Source organism: Lampetra fluviatilis, chromosome 43 (genome assembly GCF_964198595.1).
Source record: "Lampetra fluviatilis chromosome 43, kcLamFluv1.1, whole genome shotgun sequence".
In the NCBI taxonomy this organism is placed as follows: domain Eukaryota; kingdom Metazoa; phylum Chordata; class Hyperoartia; order Petromyzontiformes; family Petromyzontidae; genus Lampetra; species Lampetra fluviatilis.
The window spans coordinates 182,170-206,639 of record NC_136317.1 but is presented as its reverse complement, the minus strand read 5'-3'; the positions used below and the strand labels follow the sequence as shown (position 1 = coordinate 206,639).

Below are 24,470 nucleotides of genomic sequence, written 5' to 3'. Positions count from 1 at the left end.
ATTGCAATCTTCCAGCTGAAATTGAAGACTGTCCGACGACTCAAATCGCCCCAGGACGAAATCGTTGGCGGTGTTGAGTAGAGCAGCTGAGCGGAGTTCGCAGTGCAGACGCAAGCAGCACGCACGCACGTACACGCACGTACACGCACGTACACACACCTACACACACGTACACGCACGTACTAGCACGTACACGCACGTACATGCACGTACACCTACGGACGCATACACAAATGTGCGCACGTGCACATGTACACATGCACACGCACGTACACTTACACGCACGTACACGCACACACACGCACAAACGTACACACATACACACGCACACACGCAAGCACGCAGGTAGTGCCGGTGGCTCCAGGGGGTTTCATTCCGCGTCGGGGAACTGGGCTAGAACCACCACCGAGATCACGAATTACAGCTGCGAAATAAAGAAATGAATGCGAAATATATAAATTAATGCCACGTTTGCGCAAGCCTCGCGATGAACGTTAACCCGCGTGTGGGCGCGCGGCCTCGCGGCCTCGCGGGATTTCAAAAGCGAAGGAAGCTTGACTCTGGTTAACACCTGGGAGGGAGACTGCTCGCCGTTCCCAGGTGTGACAGGCTATCAGGTGTTAACGGTTGCCATCCACAATTACGAAGCTTTCATTGGGGTAGATCGCCGAGTAGGTAACGTGTCAATTCTTGTTCACGACACACAGCCCTCCACCAACTGACAGAGCCGATCAAACCGACTCGTCACCGTCGCGGGCAAACGCGCCGATCGGTTTGGTTTACGAGAAAACCGGAGGTGGGGGAGAAATGTCGAGGAGCAACATTTGGACAACGCTTGCACGAGCGGCGCTCCAGCAGAGACCGATGTCCAGCACCTTCGTCCGGTGTTCGCAAAAGCTCGGTTCTTGCGCGGAAGAGGCTTCCCGATCCGGCTCCTTACGTCGGTGCCACGACATCGTCAGGAACGTGTGAACCCGTTTAATGATTGGAGTTGATTGCTACAGGATCGGTAGCTGCTATGAAGTGGCCAGGAGATGGGCGAATTGCAATGGGTTTCGAGTGTCGTCACCCACTCTCGTAACCTGCGTACCCCACATTTTATTTCTCAGAGCGGTGCAGTTAAATTCCTCCTGAGATGGTGCATTTGAAAGTGGATTGTGGCCTGTTTGTCCAAACAAGAGCAAATCTTCCCACAATGCAACACTTTATCATTTTACTCTCTTTAATGTGCTTTGAAGAAGAAGGGTTATCGCCCTAAACGGTGCCTACTATATATTGTTCACTTTACAGCTGCAGTGTTCTTGACAAAGTTATTTGTATGGAGTTATCACTACAAGGCTGGCTATACCCGCAGCACGATTCTACTTTCTAAGCCTTCTGCAACAGCGTTATAAGGATCACTCGCACACGATCGGCTGCGCACATTAGACACAGCGCTGAGCACGAACCGTGAACGCGATTTTATCGCTATGCAGCTCGGAGAAACGGAATCAGGAATTAACTTTTTTTTACATCTCTTAAAATAATTACCGTCAAAATGCTGGTTAAGACACTAATGAGGCACCATAGGAAGATCCACCACGTGGAGTCTCGAGTCACAGCTGTTAACCCTTTCCCGTCCCGAGATGTCTGCAAGTTGCAGGGTGCGTTGTCCTGTTCACCGCTGAATCTCGGAACGCACAAGCGGCGCGGCGTTGATTTTATTTCGAGAGTCACAACGCCATTGTTTTTAAAGACATTGTAACTCACCACAGAGAACTGTAGTGACACGACCGTGCTCTCCGATAGCTGGTGCCAAACTGAGCCACACACCCTCCCGCATAACCTTATACCTTACAACTCTTTTCCGATGATGTACGTCGGCAGAATGGAACTGATGACGTACGTCATTGGAATGGAGTTGATGATGTACGTCATCGATATGGGAAAGGGATTAACTGGCCCGGTGCGCCTGGCTTCGATAAGAATGCTTTCTCCGCTCCCGGTGAAGATTCCAACAACAGCACTATTTTTTTTCCTTGCTTCCATGATGGCAGCAGCGATGCGTTCAGGAGCTCGGTGCCAATGTCGAGATCTGCTGCTACTCGCCACGACGAGAGGGCTTCAGGAGAGTTCTTGTCGTTAAAAAAAAACTAAACTCAACAATTTGTATTTTACCAGGTAAGGCCTACTGGGCTATATAGCTCATTTTTCCGAAGCAATCTGGCTATCACAAATGATAGCTCGACGAAGTTGCGAATCATGTGGAAATTGATATCAGCCAATTGCTTTGAATGCATGTTTCTAAATGTGGAGAGAAAACCGGAGGACCCGGAGAAAAATCCACGCAATCACGGGGGAGAGAGACACGCAAACTCCAAATATACAGCAGGCGTTAGGGTGGGGATCGAACCCATGACCTCCTGTATACCAGGCGAGGCAGTTAACATCTCACCACCACTGGGCCTCCTCTTTTGACGGAGCGCAGACTACACCGGTCTACCAGAGTCAAACAAACCACTGTAGTATGCTCCTTCAACAACAGCACTGATGATATGAATTCACAGCAACAACAATAATAATGCCCTTTGGCTCTCCAACCCGTTATCCGGCCGTACCGCACGTGGCATTCGGCACGATGTCCGACGCTTCGCTCCACGTGGCGGGAGTTTCGATTCAGTTCCCCAAGAAGTTCCCCGGCACGAGGGGGGATGAAACGTCGGACATCGTGTGGAAACGACGCGCGGCATGACCCGAAAAAAAACGCACTGAAGAGCAGCGGCACAATCGCGAACCCCTACGCAGCGATAACGAACGTCGTTTACGTGTCTAGCGAAGCCCCGTTGAGTCATGAGGCCCCCTTTCCAGGAGGGTCCTGCCTCGGGATGATTGACCAACCCAAACTGTGGACTGTACAGTAAACCGTTGTGGTCTGCGCTCCTTCAATGGAGGAGTAGGAAGAGCAAAACGACACAAACTCTCTCTCTCTGCTAAAGCCCTCTCGTCATGGCCAGCAGTAGCAGACCCCTGTGTTGGTATCGAGCTCCTGAACGCACCGCTGCTGCCATCATGCGCCAGAGTAGAAGGGAAGTGACCAATTCCATCAATTCGATGAATGGTTTCGTGGGAGGAAACCGGAAACCCGGGAAAAACTCGCTGTAGCGTATCAGCGGATAACGCTGAAAAGTCCACGCGGATGAATTCACGAATTCAATGCTGCATTTGCCACCTGCTGGTTATCTTGCCGTCCAAACCCTCAAGCGCCTGGCATTGCCAGGCAGTCTGTCGTCGAAATTAACACGTTCATTCGGAGTGGGCAGGTAAGAAACTTGGTTGGACAGCGCATTCGTGCACGACAGAAAGCTCGCGGTCACGTGACGCACTTCAACCAATCCGGGAGCGTACATGTTTGGGAGGGGCTATGCACGACAGACAAATAATGGTGGGCAGTGTGGAACTGTTGTTCCTACCTGTAAAACCCAGCGTCATTCCTGCAGGGCTTGGGCGATCCCATGAGATCAGGTGCATTCAGGGTGATTGCATCGTGGTCTGTTGAAGACTGATGTTTGTGGATGTTAGGGGGTCATTGGTCACGGAGGTTAATAAAGGTGAGAGGACGATGGGAGGGAGGGGTGGAAAATGTACCACCTCAAATGAAAAAGCAATAAAATATTGTAACACAACAACCCTTTAGACAATGGTCTAAGGGCAACAGAAGAGATTATTGCAATGAATTGGAGGATTGATGCTCATTGTGTAGATTACAGCTGGGCAAAACTTTCAAAGCAAGCTAGTCTCTTACTCCTGACATCTTCTGTTCGTTTCCGAATGCAAATGTAGTGAGTTCCAGGGAGACTGACGACGGAGTCGAGGCACACTCTTTTATTAAACTCAAGGACAGTACAATACTTGAAGGGGTAACGGCCCATTCACCCGTACTAGATGGGAAAACACCCCTAGCACTAATTCCCCTGTTCTGTTCCCAGTCCTCCTCTAATAGTGCTACGGGAGGCTGTCTGATCCAGCCCTGGTAAAGCACGGATCCCGGCACCCAGCTAAGCCGGCCTTGCTCTTACAAGAGCAGAGGTCCGGAAGCTCTTGGGGCCGCGCCGCTGACTTGCCCAGCTCGGCCCTGACAAGGGCAGCGAGACAGGGGAGTCCCAGGGCCTATTCTGCCGGTCTTCAGACTTCACTGGTAAGCTTCTTCCACACTGGCCCCGAGCTCTCTGGCTCCCCGCCTTTTATAGGGATTCCCTCCGAGGGGCGGGGTTATGGGGGATCACAGAGCCCCCATGGCCCCCCAGTGGTTAACGGATGCGGACGTGGATGTAGACACCCGTGTGTGGGTGCAGACACCCTGTGTTTTCTGTCCGCCCTTCTCTCCGTAATAACCCCTACACAAATAACAAGCCCTGTTCACTACTCGCAGAAGCATAAGATGCTGTGACTCGAAACGGCATAGGGGGGCTTTGGCTTCAGTAAATGAAAATATCAGCCATGGTCAATCCACTGCTGGATGAACGCCTCTGCAAGCCATCACCGCCTCTCGCGGCCTCGCAGTGCAACAACCTGTCTGGCGCCAGCGGTGCGTGGGCCGATCTAGTCACTCCATCTCCGCAGCGGACGTACTCCGGAGCGCGTTTCCATCTTTGGCTGTCACTCCGTCGTTGGTCCTCAGTCGGTATGGCGTCTCTCACCTGCGTATGTTCTCTACTCCATGCGTTCCACTTCGAGCCTCTCAGTGTCCGGTGGCGAGTGCCACGATGGCAAAATGTTAACTACCTCTCCCCGTGGTTGTGTGGATTTTTCTCCGGGTCCTCCAGTTTTTTCCCCCTCCACATTTAGAAACATGCGTTTAGAGTATTTGGCTGCTAGAAATTTAAACATGATAAAAAAATTATTAAAAAAGTTATTATATTTTATATCTACGTGACTTTACCGAAAGAACCAAAGAGTATGGAACATTGCAGGCACGAAAACTTAAGATCTAAACTAAACCACCTCTACGGGGAGGGTTTCCACACTTCTGTTAGAGCCTTTAACAGACAACGGGATAAGAAGGCGCAACTAATCGAGTTGCTAACCTTCCTCAAGAGATGCCGCGATAACAAGGTAATACCTATCGCATTTACACTCACTTCTGCTGCGGTCACTTCTTCCAACACTAAACGCATCTTGTTTAAGGCGAGCCTGTCACTGATCTCAGAGAGAATAAGACTGCTCCGATTTTGAACTGGATAATTTAGACAAGACTCTCTTACAGTCACACTTAATATTATCAGAAAAGATGTCCCCTTCCCATTGGGACTGTGTTGACAACATGACAGTCTCCTCTGCTGATTCACTGTCAACCAAATGTGAAGCCAACTTGATCGCTAAATTCAATCTCCTGTCAAAAAAGAAGCCAGACCCATACATTAAAAAGTTAGATGTTAACAAGATCGTTATCAATCAGAGTAGCATCCCAATTTCTGATAATTTAAAAGCGGTACTAGCTAAAGGACTGAATTTCGCAGTTACCCCTAAACATATCCCAGTGGATGATATAATCTCCCAGGTCGACGTAGCCCTCAAAGGCTTGGGACACATCCAAACAGACGTTGCTAGAGCTGAAATTGCCACTATCCTCAAAAATGCCAAGAAACCCATCAGCAACATCAGCAAAGATGAGCGCTCTGAACTCGCAAATTTGAAAAAGAGGGATGACATAGTCATCCTCTCGGCCGACAAGGGCAATGCCACTGTCATCATGGATAAAACCACATACAACAACAAAATACAGGACCTACTCAATGATGGCAGCTACTCCAAAATCAATAAAGATTCTACTAAGAGCTTAACTACAAAAACCAATATCATTACCAGTTGGACTTCTTTAATCGAACCAGTCAAACGGCTTCCCTAAATCCTTCGGCTGCTAGACCACCCAGATTTTATGGTCTTCCCAAGATCCATAAAGATGGCACTCCGCTTCGGCCCATCGTGTCCACTATCAACTCACCCACCTACAAACTGGCCTCTTTTCTGTCGCTGGCAACACTGCTTCAGCAGTACTTAACCCAGCTCACTTGGTCTCTCTAATTAAGGACATTTCACTGTTCCCTGATGATTTCCTCGTCAGCTATGATGTGGTCTCTCTATTCACCATGGTCCCAGTACCTGACACCATAGCAATAATTGAAGACCTAGTCCAACATGGACAGAATCCTGGTGTCCCTGCGTTGGTTTAACATTGCCTTACCAACACGTACTTCACCTGGAATGGTACCTTCTACAAACAAAACGAGGGCAGCACCCCTATGGGTCCCCCCTTGTCACCAGTGATAGCCAATGTTTTCATGGAGTCATTTTTAACAGACGCCATCCAGACGTCCACCCTACGTCCTGCCCTGTGGAAGAGATATGTGGATGACACTTTCGTCATTTGGCCACATGGCTTGCCAGCATTGAACCAATTTCACGACCACATTAACTCCATACACCCATCGATCAAATTCACCATGGAAGTGGAGAAAGATGGTAAGCTACCATTCCTGGATGTTTTGTTTGAGAAGAAATCTGATGGCTCTTTGGGATACTCTGTCTACAGGAAAGCCACCCACACATATTTTTACCTGAAACCTGATTCCCACCACCATTCGGCACAGAAGAATTCCCTCATCAAAACATTACACCATAGGGCCCACTGCATTTCTGACCAACACCACCTGGCCAGTGAATTGGAACACGTGCACCAGGCATTAAGGATGAATGGATATTCTGACCATATTATCCGCAAAGCTGTTTCTCCAACTATGGAGAAACAACCCCCTGAGACTCCGATCAAAACCATCACGTTACCATACATAGTTGGCGTTACCAAAAAGATTTCCAAAATCTTAAACAAGCACAAGATCCAGGTTTGATTCAGTACAGTACACAAAATCCGTGATCTAATCCCATCCGTAAAGGATGTCATTCCTGACATGCAATACCCTGGAGTTTACAAACTTAGTTGCATTTGTGGTGATTGTTACATTGGAGAAACGAAACGAGATTATCGAACCGCATTCGCGAGCACAAGGTGGATTTGAAACACGGTAGAACTGGCTCTTCCGCGGTGGCTGATCACTGCTACAACGCTGTGGGCTCTCATGATATTGTCTTTTCCGAGACCAAGGTACTCTGCAAACCATCAGGCTACTATCAAAGGTTTGTTAATGAAGCCATCCAGATATACAAACATAGACATAACTTCAACCGAGAGGATGGATTCAAATTGAGCAATCACTGGAAGGATCTTATTAACCAGGTAAAATCTTAATTGATCTTATAGCTTGCTTACACACTCGCATTTCCAGTTTCTGCAGCGCGCTACCCCCCCTCCCAGGCCCGCTCATTGCCCAGCTCAGGTACTGGGTCGTACCAGCGTGTGTTAGTCGCACAGTCCACTCGTTGGAGATGTTGTACCTTCACTCCTCTCCCACCATCACCCCGCACCCCCCACCCGCCCCCCGCTTCTCCTCTCTGGCTCCTCCCCCCCTCTTGCCGTATATCATATCTTGTTATGAACGGCTCTTGTCCACTACAGTAATTGTATTTCTTGCTGTGGTTTTCCCACCTGATGACAGAAGCTTGTGTCGCTTCCGAAACGTCGCGATTTAATTAATTTTTGATTTATTCTTAATGTATCATTTTTTAAAAAAATTATAAAAAAAGTTTTTTTCTTTTATTTTATACCTACGTGACTTTACCGAAAGAAGCAAAGAGTATGATTAGCCACTTCATTGAGCTATCATTTGTGATACAGATCGCTTCTGAAAAACAGCTATGGAGCTCAGTGGGCCTTTCCTGGTAAAACAAAAAAAAAATAGTTTCATGTAATTTCAGGCACGCACCTCTCCACACGTCTTTGCACACTCTACTCTTTTTTGTTCCACGTTCTTCGACAGTGTCCATATTTCTCATGCGTGCATGCACACGAGAATGTGCATTCGCAGAATGTCAGCATTTACACTCAAACTACTCCTTGTATCCGCGAGGATGAATCTTGCTCCCGGGACGCTACTCTTACCGTGCGTCCCCGTCAGTTCTGCGTCATCTGTGCATTGTCTCTGGTTTCCAATCAGTTCCTGACCGAGCGATTCTCTTTTGTTATGGCTCAAACGCCGCCGTGTTGTGGCACCTCAAATGTACCGAGTGAGAGGTGTGGAATAAATAATAAAGTAACACAGTCAAAAGGCACAGGGATTTCCCTACTCCTGTGAGCATCGAGGCACTGGTGTTCACCTCTGAGCCGGTGGTGTAATCTCCACAGTCCTACTGCAGGGGCGAGTCGATCCATAGAACTAGCACTGGTTGATTCTTCCCCACAAAGTGGTACTTTTATATCGACCCCGGAGGGATGTATGTACCGTATGCATGCTGAACTGCTTTTGCACCATGCTAATCGGAGGTGCGGACGATGGGCCGAGTCAATGCCCCAGCCAGGAGTTGAACTCACAATCTTGCGACTGCGAGCCGTTCGCTCTACCGCTGAGCCACCCGAGCCGCGATTAGCGATGACGGATGACGATGAAAAGCGTAGACAATAGGAAGAGGCGTTGTGTGTAGTGTATGTTGAACTTCTTTCGCACCGTACGAAGCCAACCGTGCTAATCGGAGGTGCGGGGGAAGGACATCCAAAATAAACACAACACGCAGTTCTAAAGAAATGAGCTTAAAATCTCGATGATTTAAAAGTGGACAGCTCCAGTGGCTAGGGGACACGGCCAATCGGAGGAGCGCGTGGCCGGCACGGCGCACGGAGATCCTTCGGGCCCGTGTGGTTTTTCGGCCGGGTTTGTCGTCCCGCGCGGAGCCGCCCGACGGAGGCAGTGGCACGGCTCTGATGCGCAAATGAGACGGTCGCGTGCGTCTCTCGCCACGAGTCGCCGCCACGCGTTCTCCTCGATGAAACACAAATTACAAACCGACGTCCTTCACACCATACGGCAGCGGCGGCGGCAGCAGCCGGCGGTTGTTCCACGTATTTCATTCCTCCTGCGCCCTCGCACAGTTTTGGTTTTGTGCGTGGCGTCTATTTAACTTCCAGAGTTCCCGTTAATTTTAAATTCTGTGTTTGACTCATTTTTTATGTGTTTGATATATTCTTGGAACTGGAAGTCTCTGCTTGCACGCCACGCTCGGGCTTTGCCCATTGCGATTCTCCTCTGCAGCGGTTCCATGGTTTGCCTTTCCATTCGGTGGTCGCGATTCAAGGATCTGTTATTTTATTTTGGTTCGTTTGTACGGGCTCGATTTGTCCTGTCTATCTAATTTGTAACTTCTGTCTCCTTGGTTGTGTCTTCTTCGCCCATTAGCCAAAAGGTATTTTAGAGTACGTTGTAAATAATATATTCCTACGCTGGATGTACTGTGAGCAGAATAATTGATTTCAATAAATGAATCGTTACATGTGTTTAGAAAAAAACCTCTATATGAAGTTCTTGTGCATAGTTAACGTCGTATGGAAATTAACTCAAGTCCCGTTTAGGATGTTCGTGGTTTGTGGCCCAATACGTCCCCTCAAGAACTGCGTGGCCTCAGGACGCAGGTGTTATGGGACGCAGGCCTTCTCTGCCTCCCCAGGCCGAGGCTTCGATTGAAGGGCGACCGAGCCGTTCCTCCTGTGGGCCCCCAGCCTAAACTTAAAACTAAAAAAATATATATTTATTTTACCAGGTAAGGCCCACAGGGAAATGTAGCTCTTTTTCAAAAGCGACCTGGCCACAAATGGACTGGTTAATAACGTGGACATTTACAGCAGCCGAATACTCCAAACGCATCTCTCTAAATGTGGGGGAAAAACCGGAGGACTCAGACAAAAATCCACTCGACCACGGGGAGAGAGAAAGACGCAAACTCCAAATACACAGCAGCAGCAGCAGGGTTGGGATAGAACCTACGACTTCCTGCATACCAGGTGAGGTAGTTAACATCTCACCACAGAGAGAGAGACACGCAGACTCCAAATATACAGCAGCAGCGTCGGGATAGAACCCACGACCTCCTGTATACCAGGCGAGGTAGTTAACATCTCACCACAGAGAGAGAGAGAAAGACGCAAACTCCAAATATACAGCAGCAGGGTCGGGATAGAACCCACGACCTCCTGTATACCAGGCGAGGTAGTTAACATCTCACCACAGAGAGAGAGACACGCAAACTTCAAATATACAGCAGCAGCAGGCATCAGGGTCGGGATAGAACCCACGACCTCCTGTATACCAGGTGAGGTAGTTAACATCTCCTAGCCACCGTGATGATGATGAGAGAGAGACACGCAGACTCCAAATACACAGCAGCAGGCGTCAGGGTCGGGATGTAACCCACGACCTCCTGCGTACCAGGCGAGGTAGTTAACATCTCACCACAGAGAGAGAGACACGCAAACTCCAAATATACAGCAGCAGCAGCAGGCGTCAGGGTCAGAATCGAACCCACGACCTCCTGTATACCAGGTGAGGTAGTTAACATCTCACCACCGCGGTGTCCCATTCATGCTAATAGCATCCCATAGAGCCGTACATTAATTATATATAAGGACCAAATCCTATATGCAGCCACTACCAAGCAAATGAATAATATACTACCAAGCAACATCTAAAGTGAATAAACAAATTAAGAAATGGTACCAAAGTAAAACGCACAAACAACAAAAATGTTACGATAACAAATGAGGTCTGCTACACACATCCTAGAGCACAATCCAAACTTCCAAATTTTACAGTAGGGACGGTGGGGTGTCAAATCGTTTTATATCAATCGGAGTGATGAAACTTGCTCGGGTGCAGATGGATTGCTGCGTTGCAGGACTGCGACAGATAGCGAGGACTTGGAGATGCCGTCATTCAGCAGCGGATAGATCATGGCTGATGATGATTTTTTTTTACACAATTTGTTCTGTTCAGAATCAACAATAATGCCTTTTGACAAGTGTCATTATCATTACGAGTCAATGAATGAGTGAATTAATGACTAAATGAATGAACCATAGCTTCTCAAAATTTGCCAGCCATAGAGGTGACATTTCATCTTTCAGTGCGCCTGGTAAATTAATCGCAGTGCTATCCCCTCTGAATGCCCCGTAACAATTTCCCTCACGTAACTGACAAGGGGGCACTTGGCAGTCGACGGCTCACCAGAAAAATCCGTCGTCCACATCCGCGGCGCCCACTCGGCGCCGTGCCATCGCCGCCGCCTTTTTGTCTCCCGCAGATTGCTCGTGAGCGATGATCCACGGGGAAGCCCGGGCGGGCCGTGCGGTGGCCTCATCGCGAGGAGCGTCGGTGACGCGCGGCCACCGCGGCCGAGTCGCAGCCCCCGGTCTCCCCGCCGGCCGCGGCGGGCGGCACGAGGTCCGGAGCGCGGCGCGCGACGGTCGGCTGGAGGGGCGACCCGAAGAGACGCGGCAATAGCGGCTAACGAGACCGCGGGAGGTAGACACCCTCCTTCCTCCAGTGAGAGACGGCCCGAGCTTGCGCCACGAAATTTACTGCCCCACGCGGCGCTCGGGCGCTGGCATGTTATTGCGCATCACCGTCCCTCGGTGCACACAGGTGCGATAAACTGATACACAATGTCCTCTGTTTAGATTATAAAGGGCTATAGAAAAGGAAATCGGACTAATGATTTGCGTGCCTTGCACGATGCACACACAGGAGGCCGTCGCGCCTGCGACGTCCGCGCTTGGAGTCCCTGCGGCATGACCCGTTCGTGCAGCGCGCCCCACTGCACGCGCCGAGAGCCTGGATGTGCCACGGATTGCCAGCGTGGACGAGATTAGAGCCATGAGCATGGCGGATGCCGGCTATTTACTGCTGTCCGCTCTCGCAAACAATGCGAGCGTGCCGGCCGGGGGCCGCTTTCCCACGACGCGCGGCGGCGGTGCCGCGACGGCGCCGGTGGTGGCGGCAGCGCCCTGGGAGCCACGGCACCTCCTGCGCGACGGCGCCGCGGCCGCCCACCCGGGCAACCGCGCGGACCGCGCCAGCGCCCTGAACTCCTCCATGCAGACGCTGATCGCGGGGCTGCTGTCCGAGCAGAGCGTGCCACCCTGGGGCAACGCCACGGTGCCGGCCTCCACCGCTTCGGCTCCGACGCCGACCCCGGTGCCGGGCGCCCAAAACTGCGGCGCCGGCGGCGGCGGCGGCGGTGGCGCCAACTGCACGGTGCTGTCGCCGGGCCTGGCCTGCGCCACCGCGACGGCCGTGGCGGGGCCCGACGGAGCCGAGCTCAACTGGCCGGCGCTGCTCTTCCTCCTGGTGGTCGTGCTGACTGTGGGCGGCAACCTGCTGGTCATCCTGGCCGTGTGGCTCGAGAAGAAGCTGCAGACGGCGACCAACTACTTCCTCATGTCGCTGGCGGTGGCCGACCTGCTGGTGGGGCTGACCGTGATGCCCATCTCCGTGATTAACATCCTCTACAGTGAGTTGTCTGCTCGCCGCACGCGCACACGTGCGTGAACACGTGTGTCCGTGAACACGTGGGTGAGTGCCTGAACATGCGCGTACGTGCGTGTGTGAACACGTGCGTGTGTGAACACGTGCGTGCATTTGTGAACACGTGCGTGCATTTGTGAACACGTGTGTGCGTGTGTACACAGTAACTTCCCCACTGGCCACGTGCATCTGCCAGGCTCGTTGACGTTGCTTACAAGTGCGTAGTAAATAAAACATGTGTTCCCAACAAAGTAACACAACAAATTATTTATTTTAAGAGCCATTCTTTGTAATGGTGATTTTTTCAAAGATTTTAGAACTTGTAGTTTGTGAGTGGCGGGGTGCCTCAGATTTCTTTACCCATGGTGAGACGTTTACTGCCTTGGCTGGTTTACAAGAGGTCGTGGATTCGATCCCAACCTTGACGCCTGCTGTTTATTTGGAGTTTGTGTGTTCTCCCCGTGGTCGCATGGGTTTTTTCCGGGACCTCTGGTTTTTTCCTCCACATTTAGAATTATCACGTTTTCAGAGTATTTGGCTGCTGCAATACATTTCCACGTGATAAGCCACTTGGTTGAGCTATCATTGGTGGCCAGGTCGCTTCTGAAAAAGATTTATATAGTTTCATCCCAGGTTGGGTTTCAACAGCGTGTGATGAAACCGGGTTCTCAAGTGGACTGAGTCGATGGTCTGAGCCACGTGACTAATGAACAACTGCACAAAAAGACCACCGCATCTGTGAAAATGTGAATACCAGGTTGACTGTTGTGCCACGAACATTGCTGTCTGTAACAAGACAAGTGGCAAAGTGCTGCCCCGTACTTTGTGAACTAAGAGGTCGCCTAGAATTTCAGAGGTAGTTCCGTTATATCCCCTTTCCGGGAGCCATTGTCAAACATGGAAGGGTCGCACTGCTCTTGTGAGAAATCCGAATGGATTCTTCATCTCGTGACAGGGCACTGAGAGAACAATCGAGATCACGTTGGGGAGAGAGACAATTGCATGTTCTGTTATTCACAACTAGCACAAGATTCAGGCCTGCGCCAGTGGGGATTGTAATGACAGAACTCATTACTGAGGTCCTGGCAGTGAAGCCGGAGGCTGTACGGCACTGGGCCAGGCCACCCATCCTCAAACTGCGACAACATTAAATATAACTACATCTGGGCTGGCACGATGCCGGTCGACAGGCTGATTATGACTGTAAAAAAATAATACTCAGAAATTCCTATTGGTTTGTTGACTTTCCAGATGTCACGGCGTACCATGCTGGCTATGAGATGTTAACTACCTCGCCTGGTATACAGGAGGTCATGGGTTCGATCCTGACCCTGACACCTGCTGTATATTTCGAGTTTGCATGTTCTCTCTTCCTGTGGTGTGGTTTTCCAGGTCATCCCGTTTTCCCTCCACATTAAGAATCAACGTGTCTTTGGCTGCCATACATTTCCACGTGATAAGCCACTTATTTAGCTATCATTTGTGGCCAGGTCGCTTCGAAAAAATGGTGATATAGCTCAGTGGGCCTTATCTGGTAAAACAAAAACAAAAAGAGTTTATTGTAAAAATAGTTTAAGTCCTACGTGCTGAAGTGCACTCTCCAATTTTCACGTAAGTCACTCCACCGATTCGGACACAAATTAGCGGCAATTGCTGCCACATGTTGTGAGCTGGAGGCAGGAGGCCCGTCATAAAGTCTGTGGCTATTCTGGGTGCCTTAACGTTGGGGAGATTTCATTGTCTCTTTAACAAGGGATCTGAAAAAGCGACTTACAGAACTCAACTCAAGTGAGGACACGGGGGCTGTAACAGAACTCGTTAGTGTCCAGGGATCGTTCCAGAATTGCAGACAATGCATTGGCACCGGTGAAGTGTTGCCTAAAGCGGAGGAGACTCCGGTGGCTCGTGGGCAAGAGTGTTCAGTCGCCGCTGCTGAGGTCCAGGGCACGAGATCAAGTTGCAGTCGCCTGCGATTGAAACCGGCTTCTCCGGCTTTTAGCGAGTTGACTTTTTGCGCACACCAGAATAAAAAATGTCTGTCGTATGAAATTTATTTTTTCCCACGTAATTTGCCTAAATTCCAATTCTGAGCTTCAGGATATCGGTTCGACTGCCACGCCCTTGAACACTTGTCTGCAGCGGGGTGCATGGGAAAATTTCACCCCACCCCCCGGTCTGCGAAGGTAATAAAAAAAATAATGGTCAATCGATGGGTTCTCGTAAGTTGTGATATCGCTTCCGTGAACCGCACCAACTCCGCCGCGAGAGTTCCAAGCGGCAAGGTCACCTCGCAGCAATCTACTCACGGGTGGCGCAAAAGTCAACTGGCATTGGCGAGCAGATCGCCAAAAAACGCAACAAATGGAATATGGGGGGGGGGGGGGTTGGGGGGGGTTTACATTCCAGACGTCTTGCCAGTCAAATTAGACACGCTGTGCGTGCATTGCTTAGGAAAGCAAGCACGCTGGGGTGCAGTGCACGACTCCTGAAGGGCTCGAAGACAGCGTTCAAATCCAGCGGATGGCAGCTGGACACCAACTGTTGGTGGACGCGCAACGGCTTAACGGTCGCATTTCATCCAGAGCATGCGTGCGTTGCTTGACAATGCCCAAGGAAATATAATTTTTAATCCATCCAAGGACTCCGTTTGCGCCGTAAACGTTTGCGCCGTTTTCATGAAAGTGTTCGTGATTCTCGGGTCAAAGGGTCGTACGTAGCTCATCACCAATACCTTTTGCTCTCCGGTTTTTTTCGGCTCCGTACAATGACGATGGCCCGTGCGAGCGCTGTTACTGACAGGCCGACTCGAAGACGGACGACTTAAGTTCCCTACAATGTGAGGTAGGTTACGCGCACGTTGAGTTAATTATACAACGGCACAGTAAAAGCCGGGGCTGACCGCGAGATTGCTGCGGCTAATGTATAGGATTTGCAAGTACACTTTCACCAAGGTTGGCAAACTGCGGCACGCCTCAAAACGTCTGACTGCACACTCCATATTTAGATGTTTGCAGCAGTCATGGAAGAGAGCATAGCAAACATTTACATTTTTTCCGCGGTCCGTCGTTGCGACTGACGTCCAAACAACAGCGTTTTATCCGACCATCTCTGTACAGGAGCCTCCTCTCGAATCGCGCCTTCCCATCCATTTACATTCGGCGTGAGAGCCCGAAGAAATATGCAGGCAATAGCCGGGTTTACATACGAGGAAGGAGGCTGTTTTAATATTTGACATCGTTCTGAATCTTCCTCTTGTTGAACTTGGGTGGACACGTTCTGTGTTCGCCTATCCCGTGCATTCCCATTCGCTTCTTCAAGATGTCGATCGGCCTCTTCCTTTTCCTGCCTCTTGATGTTTTCTCCCCCAACATCTTTCTGGAGTTTCTGTCAGCAAAGCCATCTCCATGTGTGCAATATTGCTCCAATTTAGAATTCCGGGACACGGATCGATGTGAACTTGGGTTATTGCAGCCTGAAATCGGGCCACCCCTGTTGACTTTGGATGGGATGTCTGGTGATGTCTGGTGATGTCTGGTGATTGTCTGGTGATGTCTGGTGATGTCTGGTGATTGTCTGGTGATTGTCTGGAAGATAGCACAAGAGCTACGAGCCAGAGTTATTTTAACTATTTAAAAAAATGTATTTTACCAGGTAAGGCCCACTGAGCCATGTAGCTCTTTTTTCAGAAGAGACCTGGCCACAAATGATAGCTCAAAGAAGTGGCTTATCGCGTGGAAATTTATAGCAACAGCTAAATACTCGCGTGATGATTAAAAATGTGCAGGAAAAAACTGGAGGGCCGGAGAAAAATACACACGACCACGGGGGAGAGAGACACAGCAAACTCCTAATATGCAACAGGCATCGTCAGGGTCGGGATCGAACCCACGACATCCTGCATACCAGGTGAGGTAGTTAACATCTCGCCTCCAGGACCGGCATTCATCACTCACATCGTGAGCCGCGTGGTTAAACTCGCAGCTTTTGCCGCTGACTCCCTTCTCGGATAAATCTCACAACCCATCGCGTAAATGTCACCGCTGTGGATTTAATATTTGACATTTCATTTATCTTTGTCGCTCTTCGTCACGGCTGTTAAGAATTGGGAACTTTCCGCCACTGTGAGTAGCCATCTCTGACCTCACGGCACGTGCCAGGCTGGTCCGCGTGGCCTCTCTCCTCGAGCCATCGGTGTAAACAGACGTTCACGGAGAATTGTTTCCACAAGTAATGCTTCCGATTTTAAAATTCCCCCACACATTGGCAACAGCTTGGCTGTCGTTTACACTCCTCGTTAAATCGCGTCACGCACCATTTTTGTTTATCTCGTTAACTTTTCGGCGGGGCCCACGATTAATTAAGGGGGAGCTGTCCTGGGATAACTTGGTAACCCACACAACGTCATTGCCCATGAAGTGGGAGTTTCTTGATGACATAAGCGAATGATGATGTTGTTTGCACGGTGGCCATCTGTGAGGCGATGTCACAACAGCGACTGTCAAAAGGTCACGGTGAAGCGTTCCAACGAAGCTGTCCTAAAAATGCAAAAGTGTCTACGCGCGTGCACAGCACACTCTGCAAACGCACGAATAAACTCCACGGGTGAACAAGTAATGGGAAATGAATTTGTGGCAGTGGCTATGGAAAAGCAGATGGTGACTGAGCAGGGAGAGAGACAAAGAATGTCGACAATGGGACTCTGGGGGACGAGGGAGAAAACGCAGCGAGAAAAAGAGAAGTGGGGGGGGGGGCTGAACGATGAGGAATTTGAGGAATACCATCACAGCTCACAAACTAAGCATCGCCGCTCCCACTGTTACTACAAATACTGAACATTGGAAATCATTTCTGGGCAGTGCATGTGTGTCGGGAGGTCGTTAATGCACATAAATGAGCTAAGTCCACCAGCCCCCCCCCACGCACCCCCTCCTCTCCTCGAGGATAAAGACAAAAAAACATCCCACGTAGAGCCTTTAACAGACTGTCAGGGCAAGTACTGTTAACGAGCATCTATTGAGGCCAGCACGAAACACAAGGTGGTGGTGTGGTAAGCGCCACATCCGGCCGCCTTTATCTCCCTAGGTACTCATTTATTTTTTAAAGGCTGAGTCGACCTAGGCTGAGTCGGTTCAGACATTCGTCACCGACATTGGCCGCAAGCGGGAATCGAACTCAGGTTCGAAGTGCAGCGAGCTAACCACTGTACCACCACTCCTCCAGTGTGCTCACCACTGCACCACCACTCCCCCAGTGTGCTAATCACTGTGCACGCACACACACAGGTCACGCAACGCTGTGGCAGGGAAATATTAGGGAACAACAGCTGGGTGGTGCCACGTGCTAATGTCAGCGTGAAGGCAGCCAGCGGCTGTGATGTATGGGTATATTTGGCCCAGTCCAGGTATTGTCTGATTTGTTTCGTTTGTGTATGTTTTGCGATATGAAAGCTGCGTGGGAGTGCTGTCGCGAGGTTGGCATGGGCCCTTGGAGCAAGGAATGAAATGGGCAACCCCCCCCCCCTCGTGGCTCGATCCCCATCGTTGACCACGGTTGCAGTCGCACCGCCCGCACGCTCAATAGTTGGGCCGCTTTGGCCACCGCTTGGCCAGTGGCTGTGCAAAATAGATTGGTGGGTTGTCTTTTAGGATTGAGGTGTGACCGCAAACGCGAAACTGGCATCAACCAAGCTTCAACGTTTTCCACTCTTGATCGACTTTTTTTTCTCCGTGAAGTTATTTGGTTTTATTTTCTCATCGCTGAAGTGATTTTTTCTCTCTCATTGAATTGTCCTTAGCATGGCTTTCTTTCGCTGTTATTCCGCAACAAAGCTGTAACTCATGGAAAAAATATCCACGGAAAAATGTAAAAAAAAAGTGATTATTATTTATATATGACCTGAATGGATGAATCATGGTTTCCTGTGGGGAGCGGTGGCGCAGTGGTTAGCGCGCTGCGCTACGAACCCGGTGACCCGAGCTCTGATTCCCGCTCACGGCCACCTCCAACACCAGTGGAAAATATTTGAACTGGCCCAGGGCCTTCTCCCCTAGGTCGACTCGGCCATGAATGAGAGTACCTGCTATGGTGTGTAAACATCCGCACGGGGGAGACAAAGGTGGTCGGGAGCGGGGTGTTGGAGGCATCTCCCCGTCGTGTGCTAGTTAACAGCACTTGCCCTAACGGTCTGTAAGATACTGTATAGGGGATCTTTGTCTCTGTTGTTGACTATGTAATGACAGAACAAATGTTGGTTACATGAAAAGACTTTCAATATTCTCAGAAAACCATAATTCAAATATTGAAATGAAAAACTCTTTGCTCTTTAAGCATTTGAATAATTGTCATACATTACAATTTGTTGTTTTACAGTATCGCATATAATTCCATTGAAACAATACCATTTGTACTTAATTAGCATATTCCAATTATTTCCGACTATTCTGAAAAGTGCGTGATTGATGTTTGTAATCATTTAATTAGTACACTCATTTACTTAATTGACCGAATTGATTGAATCAACATCAGCCTCATTAACTTCTAGTGGCTCATTTTGGAGAAAAAGTCACACTCGAACAACCACGGCAATCCAAAGTAAACAAACCTCGCAATTAATTACCAACAATATTCAAGGCTTCCCTGTAGTAACTAATTGGGAGCAACTTTTGTCACGAAGCATAACCACCCAGCAATGATTTAGAGTTGATAGGCAAAGTCAGCTAGCATAACGGGGCGGTAACGCTGCTGCTGTTCATTGATTACGTGGACTGCACCGTTATAAGTGCGCAGCCCCGTGTCGATCCATTGCTGGATGTGTTGTCCTTCCCACGCCGTGTCGGTCCGTAGGGTTTGTTTGGACCATTCTTTTGACCACGCTGGTCAGTCGGTGTGGAGCGACGAAGCGGGTTTCCGGGACCTGTTCAGATACCACTCGCCACTGACGATAGCCATGGCCGGGAATCGAACTCGGGGGGGGGGGGGGGTGGGGGCGGGTATGTTGCGCAGTTGTGCCTTGTCAAGCCACGCAGCTCACAAACACGCGCGCTTTGTGGCGTGGCCTGGAGATACTGAACGGGCCGTGGAATCAGGCCGAGGCGTAGCGCGTTGTCTGCTTCTTGTGAAGGATCAAGGTTCGAATCCAGCGGCTGCCCTGGTTATTACTGCAGGTGTGGTGACCACAGTAACACGATGCGCCGTCTGCTTCACAGTGGACGTTAAATATCCTGTGATGTTATTCGCATGAGTAGGCCATTCTGTGTCGGTGTCATGGTCCAACATGTTTTTTTTTATGACACCATAAGTGACTCATTTGGGATTTTATATAAATAAATATTACATATCTAACAATCATCATCCCCCTACTGTGAAAATTTGGCAAGACCCTCCTGAAAATGAGACTTTCCTACATGGGTAGACAAGAATAATAATAATAACGATGATTACCGAAAGAACCAAAGAGTATGATTATACATAACCTTGTTTTGTCAATCGACTGTACTTATATATGTACGTTGAACTTCTTTTGCATTGTATGTAGCCAACTGCGCTAACCGGAGGTGCGGGGGAAGGGCACTGATGGACGAGTGGGGGTTGTTTGACCATGCTTCAGCAGGCTGGACAGTGCTCATTTTGTGAATGTGGAGAGTGTGGACGTGGGAGAGCGTTGCAACCTGTTCCAGCGTGACCTAGTACAGTCCGGCAATTGACATTTGTGCTCGGGTAGCAGCAGCAGGAATTGATTTGTACCGAGATCCAGTAGCGCTGGTGCTGTTTGTTCGTTTCTCAATTCGCTTGTCTTACTGAGGGTCGCGGTGGCAGCGTATTGAGCAGGGCGGTCCAGACCTCCCTTTCCCTGGCGACAGACTCCAGCACTACTACACTACTATACGCAGACTCTACTTCTTCCTGGGGAATTCCCAGGCGTTCCTAGGCCAGCCGAGCCACGTCGTCCTGCCAGCGTGACCTGGGTCGGCCCCGGGGTCTTTGCCCAGTGGGCCGTGCTGCCCGGTACAGTTCCAGGGTGGGCCTACCGGGGGGTATCCTTACCAGGTGCCCGAACCACCTCAACTGGCTCCTCTAGATCCTGTTGCCATGTTCAACTTTATTACAGTCTGACTGCACAGCGATGATAATCGATCTCGTGCTGACTGAGAACTATGTCCGGGTTTGGTCGACAGCAGAAAATATTTTCAATAGCCTTACCGCTGGGAAGCATAGCGGTACGGTACAACAATCGACGTTGCTGCACCGCTCTCTCGGCCGCCACATACAACATTGCCACCGCACGCGTTGCCAGCGGTGGTGGTCGTTTGTCGCCACCGCGACCAGGTGAGATCCCCGCCGGGCAACATGGGGCCGTCTCCCCACCGTGCTACGCATCCGCTTCGGGACGAATCGTAAATCTATCGCTTCACGGCCAAGTAGGGGCAGCAAACCGCGGCGACGGGCAAAAACAATTCCGTGAGAACGGGCCCCACGTTCCACCGGGTCGTCCATCATCAAAAAGCGGCCAGACGAAAATTACGCACCCACCCCATCGCGATGGCATGCCCGCGGGCAACGTGGCCGATCCGAACACCGGTTCAATTTCCACGCCGGGCGGGTATGGCCAGACTGCGGTAATTCACCCACGGAGGAGAGGGCATGGCGCCCTAAAGCGGTGAGTGTGTGTGTACGGTGAGTGTGTGTGTGCGGTGAGTGCGTGCGTGCAGTGCGTGCGCGTGTGGTGCGTGCGGTGCGTGCGATACGTGCGTTGCGTGTGTGCGTGGGGCATGTGTGCGTGGGGCATGTGTGACTGCGGTGCCCGTGTGTGGTGCATGTTTGTGTGTTCAGTGCGTGTGTGGTGCGTGTCTTTGTGCTGATGGCACAGTGGGGAGCACAGGTGATGCATCTGTAATGCGGGCGAAAGCGACCTTCCGGATGTGACGTCACGAGGAGGCGGAGCCAGGTGACGTGGGTGAAAGGTAGGGGGTCCTTAAGCGGGTAAACCGGAAGGAGAAGGCAGTCGGGGTGTGAATGGAAAGGTGTGGGGCCACGCGGGCGTACGAGCCGAGGGGGCACCGTCAGAAGCGGGAGCCAACCCTGGGAACAGTAGGGAGCTACTGGGAGGTGTAAAGCTGCAGATAGAGATAGGCAGTAAGGTTGTGTGTGAGGAGCAGCGGAGTGGCTGCCAGGAGTCGCAGGAGCGACGAGAAGGCGAGACAGCACGAGGCCGTGAGAGCTGCAGCAGGAACAGCCAAGGGAGCTGTGTGAGAGTACAGCAGCGGAGCTGCTGTGGGGCTGCAAGAGCGACAAGAACAGCAGCGGGGCTGCTGATGTGGACTGGAGTGACATCGGAACCAGCACAGAGAGAATAAGAGAGACAGCCGTGTGGGGACGCAGTACGGACCGAATAAAGGACACTGAGCCAGATATCGTGGTCAAGTCTTTTATTACACTGGGGTCAGAAGTGAAACGGCATGTCTAAGCAAGTAAGGAAGAAAATTCCCCCGGCGCCAGCATCGGCTTCTTCGTCCGACGACGACGAATTCCCTCCGACCACGGATTTTACTGGGGTGGTGGAGGAGAGCCCTGCTGAGGCGAGCACGGGGACGGGCGTGGAAGATGTCGGCGCGATGGCGGGTCCGTCAACAACATCGGACGCTGAGCAAAGATGGCAACAGGTGGCAGAACAACTGGAGACACTCAAGGACGTCCTGGCGCATCTGTGTCATCTCGTTACGCCAAGGACGACGATGGAACGAGAAGGTGCTCCACGGGCCGCCACGTTGCCTGCCCTGCCGCCGCCATTGGCCACGCGGCAAGAAGACGCCATCTTGCGCGCTCCGCGGCGCCAAACCGCCATCTTGGCCACGCCGCGGGCCGACGCCATTTTGAATTTACCTCCACAACAACCATCATTGGAAGACGGCGTGAAGAGGAGTCGGAGTCGCCACCTTACTACGGTTAAGGAATTCTCTATCGGGGGCGATTGGAGCGCTTTCGCCTGCCGATTTTTGGCGGCGGTTCGTTCAGCAAGATGGACCGATGCGGAGGCCTTGGAAGTGTTGCCGACTCTACTGGACGACGAATCTGTGCGATTTTTCCGTTCCATAACGGCCGATAAGAAGAAGACGTTATGTGGAGTTTTTGAGGAAATGGCCGACGCCTATGAGCCACCTGACGACGCGCATCGGCGATTCGCTCAACGACAACGAGCACCCGAAGAATTGCCCGTGGCGTTCAGGGGTGCGGTGTTGGAGCTGGCCATGGCGGCATATCCTGACACGCCACAGGATCTGCTCGAGCCCCTCATATTGGGAAAAATGCTGGAGCTGTCTCGGGATCTGGGGATCCCCATGCCTGTGTGTGGGCATGAGAAGCTCACGTCCCGGGCAGCAGCAAAGTGTCTGGACGCGCAGTTTAATCTCCGTCGCTGGAAGCAAGTGGCGGCATGGACGGGTGGGCCCGTCAAGGAAGGAGGCGCGATGGGGTGGGACCCCACAAAGGCGATCTATGTGCCGGATGAGCGGGGTCCACAGGAGCTGACGGCTGCCTCCTCTCCATGGCCGGGACGCGGAAGGCCGGGGCCGCGCGCTACGCCATCGGGACGGGGCCGCCGGGACGCAGGACCTGCGCTTCGGCGCAACGAGGCCGATTGCTTCCGCTGCGGCCGTAGGGGCCATTACGCCAGAGATTGCTGGGCCCGCTTCCCGGGTCCGCCGCAGCAGGAGCCCACAACACCGGACAAGCCGACCAAGGAACCTCCGAAACAGGCATGTCGGCACGCACCAGACACTCGGCAAGGCTTTACACCTCACCCACCACCTGTGTTGCGCGATCCTATTGTTGTTGTTAAAGAAAGGCCATCGACGGGGCCTTGTCATTCAGTTACGCAGTGGCGCAAATTGGCACGGAGAGTTGTCGCGGCCGCTACGGGTTCGTCCACTGTACCGGGGTCCATACAAGGTGTGGACGTGCGCATTTTGGTCGACTCGGGAGCGTCTGCGACTATTATATCGGATGTCATTTTCCATCTGTTGGGCATTCCGCCGGGGGCTGTGCGTCCGGTTTATGGGTCTTGCGTCGCTGCAAACGGGGGTAGTATGGGGATTGTGGGCCAGGTGGATGCTAAGATATCTATAGGGGATGTGTCGGCTTCGGGCGTTGTGTTAATATCGAGATCTTTGGCGGTTCCTTGCTTACTAGGCACGGATTTTTTGGCTAAGATGCCCATTTTGATTAAAATCAATGAGAATTGTATTGAATTGCCGGGGGGCCGTCGAATCTCGTTTCTGCCGTCGCCCTGGGGGCGACCTGCTTCGGCCGTACAGGTGCAGGCGCTGTCCGTCGCATCTGTGGACATCCCACCTGGTTCACAGATGCTTATACCCTTGCGGTATCGGAAGCCCCTGCCCGATCGGCTAGGAGCATTAGGGGTCTTGTTGTCACCATCCGCCACGATAACAACGGGATTGGCGTTAGTTGGGGCACAGACCATCGTCCGGCCGGATCAATTACCGGTTTTACAGGTGCTTAATGCGGGGGTGGAAAACATCCGTGTTCCGGCCGGTACGGTTGTGGCACATGCCACTACGACGTTTGCGACGCACGATTGTCCGCATCGCCGAGGAGTGGTCGCTGGTGTTTCCGAGCCAAGGAGTTCGGACAATCGTTGGATCGCTACCTTATGTGACGAAAATTCTTCCCTGTCCGTGGGGCAACGTGATGCGCTGCGTAAATTGTTGCTGACGTATTCGGATGTATTCAGCTCCGACGATTTGGATTTGGGACGCACATCCTTGCTTTCCCATCACATTGAGACGGGCGACGCTGCCCCTATTCGGTTAAATTCGCATCGGATGAGTCCAGCGGAGCGAGAACACGTTCGGGGGGCGGTGGAAGACATGTTGGCTGCGGACATTATATCGCCATCTAACAGCCCATGGGGCGCTCCTGTGGTCTTGGTTAAGAAAAAGGATGGCAACTTGAGATTTTGTGTCGATTTCCGGAAATTGAATAAGATATCGGTGGCAGATGCGTACCCCCTGCCGC

General features: G+C 51.3%; 1 protein-coding gene across 1 annotated transcript in view; it reads left to right on the top strand.

Annotated features, from left to right (window-relative positions):
• The first annotated feature begins 11,789 nt into the window (after positions 1-11,789).
• The window catches only part of LOC144946906 (5-hydroxytryptamine receptor 2B-like), a 44,829-nt gene continuing 32,148 nt past the window's right edge, over positions 11,790-24,470 (top strand). Inside the window, exon 1 of the mRNA XM_078875973.1 lies at positions 11,790-12,426. Coding sequence (XP_078732099.1) covers positions 11,790-12,426 — 637 coding nt within the window. The remainder of the gene's footprint in view (positions 12,427-24,470) is intronic.